The sequence below is a fragment of the Elephantulus edwardii genome, unplaced genomic scaffold (assembly GCF_000299155.1).
Source record: "Elephantulus edwardii isolate Elephantulus edwardi_28Jun2011 unplaced genomic scaffold, EleEdw1.0 scaffold00027, whole genome shotgun sequence".
NCBI classification, from domain to species: Eukaryota; Metazoa; Chordata; class Mammalia; order Macroscelidea; family Macroscelididae; genus Elephantulus; species Elephantulus edwardii.
The window spans coordinates 2,009,140-2,018,673 of NW_006399777.1; the positions used below are offsets into that span (position 1 = coordinate 2,009,140).

Consider the following 9,534-nt stretch of genomic DNA (forward strand, 5'->3'; position numbering starts at 1 on the left):
CCAACCTGGGACCTCGTGGGGTACACAGTGAGGCTGCATTGATCTGGACCTGCGGCCCTGTAGGGCGTGCACCAAGGCTGCAGGAACCCGGCATCGGGACTGTGGGAAACACACCATGAGGCTGCAGTAAGCCAAACTTGGGGCCCTCTGGGGCGAACTGTCTGTGATGCTGCAGAGACCCTGACGGGGCACTGTGGGGTGTGCACTGTGAGGCTGCAAGGACCCCGACCGTGCCACACCCTCACTGGACATGGGAGGTCAGGAAACATCTGCATCGACCACATTTATTTCTTCTAAAAAGAAAACTAAAGGGGCCCCCAAAATTTCCTAGTCACGTGTGCGCCCAACTCTAACATCACGGCTGATTTCAAAGACGATCTGAACGCAGACAACGGTGGCCGAGTCACCTGTGAGGAGTGATTCTGATTTCCTGGGAAGTGGCATAAACACCACACCACCTCCCACAGCTGCGGGGACTGGGGATGTACCCAAGCCCTCACCTGGGACCCGGCAAATGCTGTGCGGGCACCTGCGTCCTTCCTACCTGCAGGCTGTTTGGAGCAAGGTTATTAAAACCCGCTACACCTGCCCCAGCACATAGTTCTATTTCTATCACCGGTTATATCATCTTCTAGAATGCCATTTCCCCTCTACCTGTCCCAGTTTGTTCTTCAGTATCTAGCTTAAATGTCACCTTGCCCAGAAATGTGTCCCACGAGCACCAGAGGCAGTTCTGTTATTCTCTGGCCTGCCTTGGTAATTCACTCCCTACCTCAACTGTACTTTCTACTTCTCCCAAGCCAATCCTCGAGCAAGAAGCAGACATGCAATAAACATTCCAGTCAGTATTATTTCAAATGTCCATTTAGATAGTTTCGTCTAAATTTGAAAACAGCATTAAAATGATTCCATTAAGAAAGTTATGAACAGAAACTATGCTTGAAAACAGTAATAAATGAATACTGGTTACAGATTTTAAGATACAAGGAGTTAAAAAATTGGTATAGGAAAGAGAAATACACTTGATTAATTTCATTAAAAAGCTTTATTTCAGTAAAAGGTCCAATATAGGCCAAATTAAACCCGAAATTTACAGCTACACTCGGAGGCCTCCTGAATATTTGACTCCTGGGTTTTCTAATTCAATGGCACTGTCTGAACGGAGTGTCTGGATACAGGAGACCATTTGCCATCACCACCGTTTATTTACCTGAAGTAGTCCTAAGTGCAGAAGTCGGTATTACAGATCAGCTATTTCGGATGCCACCTTCCATGCAGAGGTTCAACAAGCAAACAGGCTTTTCCTTCTGTGTGAGGATAAGATCCTGGTAGCACTGTCTACAGAGAAAGGCCCGACGCTGTGCCGCGTGAAGGGGGTGCACACGACGGATGGAGTGCCCTGAGCTGGGCTCGCGCCGACACCACCAGTGCTGTCCAAATCCTAGTTCAGACAGGAGATTGGAGTTTCCCCTCCTCAGCTGAAGACTAAGAGAGAGGTAGCTGGATCGAGCTGGGGGACGGACTCTCACAGGATGCAGTCACACAGCAATCAAACAGCTGCTTCTTAGAGGGCTTCCAACTGCCAAGAGCCCCCTCACTAACACTTCCAGGAACACCGTCGTCTGCAGCTGCGTGACTGAGGCCAAGTCCTGGTATGTGCAGAACGGAAAACCAGCCTGTTCCTCTCAGCTACAGCTTGGCTTCCATCAGCTGTGATGACTCTACCAGTGTGTCTAATGAACCTTTCTGGAAATCGCTCCAAGCATCCTTTAAAGAGAAGACATGGCAGAGGGCCCAAGATTTGCCTTTCCAACATTCTTGGGGTTCTTTCTGAGGTCAGCTGGGGCCCCTGGGCAGAAGTCACCAGGAGAGAGGCTGCAATTCCATTTAAGGAAGAGCTTTCTAAGAGGGACAGCTGCTCGAGAACTGAGTGGACTGCGTGGTGAGGTAGTCGCTGCAAGTGGTCAGGATGGAAGTCACCTTGGAGAAGGGACTCCTGCACTGGGGAAGAGGTTAGACTGCATGAACCTCAGGTAGATTCTAGAAAATTCCCTCAGGAATTCTGAAGAGAGTTCCTAAGAGGAAAGGAAAGCATGCCGATGTAGACGTGAAGGTCCTCTTGTTTTTCTCTCAAAAGGTTTCATAGAAAATGTAGTCCAGTGGCTGTAAAATGCATCGCGCCTCCTACCACTAATAATTAGGCAGGGTTCATCATGATTCCTTTATATTATAAAGAAAAGATGGAATTATAATTTCTGTAATTATTTTAGAAAAATGCTTAAAATCTAGTAGTCAATGCCCTAGAAACTTTATAGTTTTTAGATAATATACACAGATACAAATACATTATTCATTAAATACAACTCACATCTGTGTTTTTATTATACTCTAAAATATACAGGAATCTTGATGTACGGAAAGAGTGCAAGTAAATACAGTATTCAAGCAGTCACTATTCCTATGTACATGCTCATTAATTCTTCAAAAACCCCACAAAATTATCAAATAGATCAAAATACTGTTCTGTTTTCACACTTTATATTCAGAAAAACCAGCTGGTAATTTACAGTGTCATAAAGTTTCCAGTTTCACGATACAAAAAGCATAAAATGTCATTGGGCATATAGTCTCACTGCAGTTCCGGAACGGACCTGAACTCGTCAGATCCCACACGCCGAGTCCCTCTCACAGGAAGAGCAGGGCCACGGCGATCACCCCCTCACAGCCTGGACACTCGCCGTCCCTCCCTCCGTTCCTATCAGGAAGGGTGGCCGCCCAGGCTTCACACACGGGTCTCACCCCAGGAGCAGCAGCGTGTTACCAAATGGACATCTGAACAGGCCCCCGAGGGTCCTGAATGCTGCCCAGTGCAGCAGCGCCTTCCACGAGACCTGACGGGTTTCACTTACGATTATTATCAAGGGATTTTTCTCTCTCCTTTTGATTCTTCATTTTTCAAATCAAATAAAAATCAAATAAACAAACTCGCAGCCCACTGTAGAGGCAGGGGATCCTGAAGGGGGGTGTGCCATGCAGGGCAGCCAGGTGGGAACTCCATTCCCCAGGACTGCTGAGCTGCAAGACAGGGAACGTCTTCTGTTCTTTCAGGACTTTAAAGAGCTGAATTTCAGACACAAACCATTAAAACCTGGGCAATGCTAACAGGCCAGGCCCAAAGATGTCCCCCCTGACTGCACTCAGTTGGCTGGCTTTCAATCCTCGTATTAGAAAAGTTGGAATTTAAAAATTTTTATGTAAAAGAAACAAAATGTAAAAATACATCTGCTTTCTCTCATGGTTTAATACAGCATGGAAGGCTCCAGATGTTTTCTTTTAAAAAAAAAGAATCAACATTTAAAACCAAATCTCACTCTTATTTTCAAATATTAAAGTTTGGATTAGGTTTTGTCTCATTTCACCTACATTGATTTCCACAAAACGGAATTTTATTTAAAAACCCCAGCTCTGTATTATTTGGTCCTTTGGCAATGTGCTGTGCACAGGGTGCCGACTGTCCCAAACGTTTATTGCCTTTCGGGTTAGCCGTAGATTTACTAATCCGCTGTAAATTTAGTGTGCGCGTCTCTCCTCCTAACAGTGTTGTTTACATAAGCAGACTGGGCTGCAGTGTCCCACCGACTCCTGGCACTGCTGAGTCAGAAGCAATTCCACAGAGCAGTGACACCACGACGCCCTGCTCTTGGCAAGGCTGTCCAGACTCTCTAGCAGTTCCTTCTGCAAAACGTGCCTTTACAATTCCTCTTCCTTCCTAATGTCCTTACGTCTCCTACATTTGTTCACGCTGCGATCCTGCCGTGGGGAGAATCTGTGAATGACAAAGCGCCCCGTTCGCAGAGACAGCGCAGTCTGGAGCTCCTGTGAGCGCGCGGTCTGCACGTCGTCAGCCGCCGCGGCCTCAGTAGGTCTCGGAGTCCGAGTCGTTGAGCTCGTCCACGTCCGTGTACAGGTAGTCCTGCTCGCCACCAATGTTGTTGAAAGTGCAACAGGAACTCGGCTCGCTCCTCACGAGGGGCAGCGCTTCGAAGCTGACTGTCTTTGAGGTGTTGGTGTAGCGGTTAATGGAGTTGAATGTCAGGGACGATAAGGGGCTGCTGGATGAGACAGGCATCATGGTGGCCAAAATGAGGGCCAGACAGTCGGCCACGTCCTTGTTGGGAGCACAGGCCAAGGCTGGGGTGTAGCCTGGAGGGGAGACAGAATGCACCAGTAACACAGCCGGAGATGCACCGCTCTGGTTCCTTAAGGCACAAGCGCAAAGCTCTCCAATTCTAAATGTAACACAGGTTAGACAGCTTACAGTAAACGACTAGAACGGCTCAGAACTTTTCAATTACTGAAACGAAGGAAAAGCCACAGAAGCCGGGAGCAGCAACGGTTAAGCGGGGGCGCCTGAGGCTTTCCTAACACCCCTTCTCTGGGCATCTGCGTGCACTGAGGGGCCTGCGCCCGCACACCACGCCCACACCGCAGCACAGCTTTCAGGGTGCTGCGCGCACTGCCCATTCACAGGCGTGAGGGGCTTCCACGCTAGAACTCGGTGACGAAGGCACATGCTCAGTGACAGAAACCTAAAGTCAAGGTAACGTTACTCTGGGGTCAACTGTCCACAGAAAGTCCACTGAGGAGAACGTGGATAAACAGGTGAGGAGAATTTGAAAACTTCCCTTTCATCGACAGATGATGGGCGATGCCACGACTGCAGGAAAGACGTGGCAGAGAAGCACACACCCGCCAGCGGGGCCCAGACCAGGTGACACCCTGGGTCCTGGACAGTCCCACAGGCTGCCAGTAGCCACCATCTCCAGGCTGTCCAGGATGGTCCAGGCATCCCAAGATACTCCTGTCCCCCACTGCGACTGAGTCTGCTCCAGGTGGGAGGCCCCATGCAGGGTCGAGCACACTGCCCAGCAGGGTGTGAGGTGAGGCTGGAGTCTTCATGGGGTTCTCCCGAGGAGCACCAGGTGGGTCTAAGTTTTCCTGACCTCCCCCTTCCCACCCTCAAGCCCCTGTTCACTTCCCTTCCCTCTTTGGACATTTTATCCACCATCACAGTAGTTACCCATCTATTTTTACAATAATGGCCTTATGCATTATTTGTCCTAACGAGACTGAGCTACTTCACTCAGTATAGTGCTCTCTAGCCTCTTCCATGTTATGCAGTATTTTTCAAAATTATTGCTCCTGAATGCTGCACAGTATTTGCATCGTGTGAAGGTACCACAATTTCTCAATCCATCTGTGAGCTGATGGACATTTGGGCTGTTTCCAAGTTCTTGTGATTGTAAATAACGCTGCTATGAACATTAGTTACATGAACAATACTTGACTGTTTGCTGATTGTAGGGCAAAAACGTTATTTCAGACCAAAAAAGGAGAGAACCGATATAGTGGTATTCTCACCTGGGCAAAAGGGAACAGGATTTAGTGAGCCGACACTTACCCAGGACTGTGACAAACATCTAGGGGAGGACTAAGTTCCTTGGCTAAGGTCAGCAAATGCGCTAAAAGGAAACACCACCACTGGTTTAATGGACACTATCAGAGTTTTTCAGTTCAAATATTCACCTGCTTTCTTGTCTCTTGCACTCAATCTTTTTGCCACAAAGGAAGTCCAATTCAATATTCGTGTCAACTTTCTCCTTTGACCAATTAAAAAAAGTTTACTTGGATCATTACAAGGTAAAACCTCTCGTAAGATGCCAGAGCAGTCAAGGAAGCCAGCTACGGAGCTCACTCACCATTCTCATCGACGGCCAGCACACTCGCTCCTTTCCCCAGAAGCTCCTGCACCACCGTGGTCAGCCCATTACGGGCGGCGACATGCAGAGGGCTAGGGAGAGAAGGACACGCACAAACATGACCGGGCACACGTGTCTGCACACACAGATGCACACCTGCCGCTCTGAGCTCTAACAGCAAGGAGGAAGGGAATGGGGAGGCAAACGCTACTGTTCTCTTCCCTTCCAAGGCTAAACGAAATTTCACCAACTAACCGAACCGCTCTGTTGTTTCTTTGTAAAGAAGCAACGCTGGCAATCATATCTGAGAAGAGTTAAAGGTTCATGATTAATTCTGGGAGCCTCACAGGGTCAGAATGACCCCTGGCTAGAAACCAGTATTAGAAATCTCTCTCCTCACCAGGCTGCAAAGCGAAAACAGCCAGTGAACAGAGAGAAGACAAAGGGCTCCACCCTGCAGGTTGGGCTGGAGACGCCTGTCACGGCAAGAAAGTGCTTCACTCGGAGCTTCGTCAGCTCCCAGGCACAAGGAGGCTGCTCGGCTCTTCCGCGTCTTCTGCACTAAGCCAGCCGCTTTCCATAAACACACAGCCGAGCGCTGCTCTGAATGTGAGCAAATGCTGTGAGGGGGAAGCACCTTCTCCCGTCTTCTAAAAACTTTTAAACATGCCCTTTAACTTGTAATGGTGATGATTTTACAAATGTGCTTAGTCAGTTAGAAACACTTCTTTTTAACTGTTTTCTGACTATGAGACGAGTTCACATGTTAAGCTGCATAGTCAACAGGCCAGCTGTCATGTGACCACTGGCCCCGGCCCCCACAGCTGACCGCACAGGTAACTCACGTTTGCAAGGCGGCGTTGGCGGCATTGATGAGGTTCCGGTCTGTTATCTTCTCCAGTATTAACAAGGCACTAGTTTCGTGACCCTACAATCACGTAATTTACTCTCAGAGACGCACCACCATCAGCCCGACACAGCTAACCCACCCCACCCTGTGGGTACGATATGCACATCACCATGCACGTGCTGGGAACTCTCTTAATGTTCTGGATATCTGCCCACATGTGCTGGTGGGGGAGTAACGGAAGAGGGGAAGGATTAAGAGCAAAGAAACGGACTCTGCATTTAGGCTCATGATTCCACTTGGTTTTGTTAGTAACTGGGCCTCACGAGGCACTGTCTGCTCAAAACACTGGCTGAGAGGCAGCCCAAGATGCTCCACCCCTCGCTCTGTCCATTTTCATGAAGCGGAAAAGCTTTCAACCCCGCTGCTCGCGCTTATTGTAACTACAGGTCCTCAGCATGTGCACATACCTTGCTGCAAGCTAAGTGGAGGGCGGTGTTCTTACTGCTGTCCTGTAGAGTCAGATCTGCACTCGCGCTGCTCACCAGCATCTCTGGGGAAAGGGGAAAGCGCATCAAGTCTCACTGCAGAGGAACAGAGGTCCGAGGCAGAAACGGCCCTCCGACAAAAATCCAAGTGCGAGAGAAAGGCAGTAACCCGTGAGAGGGATGTGATTCAGTCGCAGGCATGACCTGCTGTGCTGACACCGAGAGACAATGGCAGCACGGCCCTTTATCTCACGACATTCGGGTTTGAGTGCCGTCAGCTGACACTAACCCTGAACCCTCACAGCAGCCCTACAGGACAGTCGCTCATCCCCGTTCCTTCCCCAGTGAAGATACAGGGGACTCAGGCCGTGGCGCTCCAGCGCTCCTAACCGCACCACCACACTGGCCTGCTCCTGAAGCACACGGTTCACCCACTGATGACATGTACACACTGCCGTCCAAACCAGCCGGGGGCTGTCGGCAGGAGTGAGGAGATACTCCGGGGGAAAGACACGAACTTCAAATGAGAAGACGATCAGCCTTCTGAGGGGAGTCCCGCCCGCCACCGCCTCTTTACCAACGGTGTTTGTCTGTCCGTTCTCTGCAGCCATCATCAAGGGCGTCTTCCCAGAGGAGTCGGCAGAGTTGACCTGAGCGTTATGGCTGAGCAGCAGTTGTAAACATTCCACGTGGTCTGTGAAGGCGGCTGCGTGCAGAGGGGTCCTGCAGAGCAGAAACGGAAGCACAGTGTAAAAACGGACGCGGCTCTGCATCTGACTGCAGGTGCTGCCCGGACACAGCCTTCTGCCGAAAGGAAGGGCTTTAGTATGATAAGGGCAGATCTAAAATAATACTCAATCATTCAAGGAGATTTTGAAAGGCACAAACCTTGACCTAAATTTTGCTACCTATTAAAAACCGTTATACCCTACAGTTAATTCTAGTAATAGCTTTGAATAATAGGTACACTTCTTACAAAACAGCAATTTTACACCTTAAAGGGAGGGATGACTAAAAAATAAAATAGTTGCTTTGATAATATAAAAATAGTTTTATAACCAATCATATCTGCAATTAAACATCTACTTTTTTAAAAAAAAAATTATTATTTTGTGTGTGTGTGTACTGTCAAATCAGATCTTACCGGTACCAGAGGAGACTGTCTCTCCTGCTCCAGCAGAGCATCTAGTGGATTCGAACCACACACCTCTGGGATTGCAGTGCAGCTTCTTGCCACTAAGCTACCAGAGCTCCCTTTAAAAGCCTACTTTTTTCCTCAAACCTACTTTTAATGCAAACACCCACATAAGAGGTTAGTAAAATGTCCCCCCAGGGGCAGGAGACCCTGTGTGCCTCGCTGGGCTCCTACCTTCCTTTCGCGTCTGTGGTGTTGACAATGCTGGCACCTAACGTATCTATCAACATCTCAGCAGCACCCTCGTTGTCATTTATCCTGCGGAAAGCAAGCGGGGTCAGTCGCGTTCCCGGCAGGGAGCCCCTCACCGAGCCCGTCAGCGCTGCTCGCCAGCCCCACTTACACAGCACAATGTAACGCATTGAAAGCGTTTCCTTCCATCTTCTGAAAGACTTCCTGCTCCAGCAGAAGTTCCACACACGTCTCATGACCTAAATAGGGAAAATCAAATTGGATTTAAAAAAATACCACAAAAAGCAACCAGTCAACCAAACTGCCCTGGAGTCCTCCCCATATGTAAACCACGCCCACAAGAAGAATCTTTCTGAGTAACCAGCTCACTGCACCCACACAACACCCTGCTTTCAGCTTTGGAATCCAAAGCACAATGAAATTCAAGATCTAAACTGAAGCAGCATCTTACAGATCTATAGTTGACAAGATCAATATTCACTGATGGGGGATGAATCAGTAAGTGTCTAGAAACCAAATGAAAATAAAACCTAAAAAATACGTTTATGTGTAGCACATCTTCTAAAACGACGTCTTTTTAGATGCCGTTATGTGCCATCCAGTGGGAGCCTCCAGGGCGGTACATGAGCCAGGAGGGCCCGTGTTTCTCCCCGCGAGCAGGGGCTGGGTCTGAACTGAGCACTGGCTGGGCAGCACAGTTCCTTATCACTGGGCCGCAGGGCTTAGTGGGACTATGTTGTCGGGTGAACTGTCAAATTGGAACCGACCCACTGCTGACCCACGGCGGGTTTTTGGCGGCGGTTAACTGCGCAGGAGGAGACTGCCCACCCTCCTGCCGAGCAGCTGGTGGATTTTAAAATGAAAGTTGCGGGACTGACCAACATGTTGTTCTTGACTGCCGTCCCGTCAGGCCCGATGAACAAAAGGCCTGAAGCCTTTCTAGAACTACTGACATTTCTCACAGCCCCCAGAGTTTCTGGAGGCAGGTTGTTTAGAAGTGGGTGCCCACAATGAATGAGTGGAAGCCCAAAATCTCTGTAAATGTTTATGAAA

At 49.0% G+C, this 9,534-nt stretch overlaps 1 protein-coding gene across 3 annotated transcripts in view; it reads right to left on the reverse strand.

Annotated features, from left to right (window-relative positions):
* Positions 1 to 3,741: 3,741 nt before the first annotated feature.
* Positions 3,742 to 9,534, reverse strand: part of ANKRD28 (ankyrin repeat domain 28) — a 97,853-nt gene continuing 92,060 nt past the window's right edge. For 2 of the 3 annotated variants that reach the window (XM_006883331.1, XM_006883330.1), the window contains exons 22-28: positions 8,633 to 8,720; positions 8,464 to 8,547; positions 7,672 to 7,817; positions 7,077 to 7,159; positions 6,605 to 6,687; positions 5,760 to 5,851; positions 3,917 to 4,203 (exon numbers count right to left, since the gene is read on the reverse strand). In XM_006883331.1, coding sequence (XP_006883393.1) covers positions 3,917 to 4,203; positions 5,760 to 5,851; positions 6,605 to 6,687; positions 7,077 to 7,159; positions 7,672 to 7,817; positions 8,464 to 8,547; positions 8,633 to 8,720 — 863 coding nt within the window. Of the gene's footprint in view, positions 4,204 to 5,759; positions 5,852 to 6,604; positions 6,688 to 7,076; positions 7,160 to 7,671; positions 7,818 to 8,463; positions 8,548 to 8,632; positions 8,721 to 9,534 lie in introns of all 3 variants that reach the window. The other variant, XM_006883332.1, reaches the window with a different exon arrangement.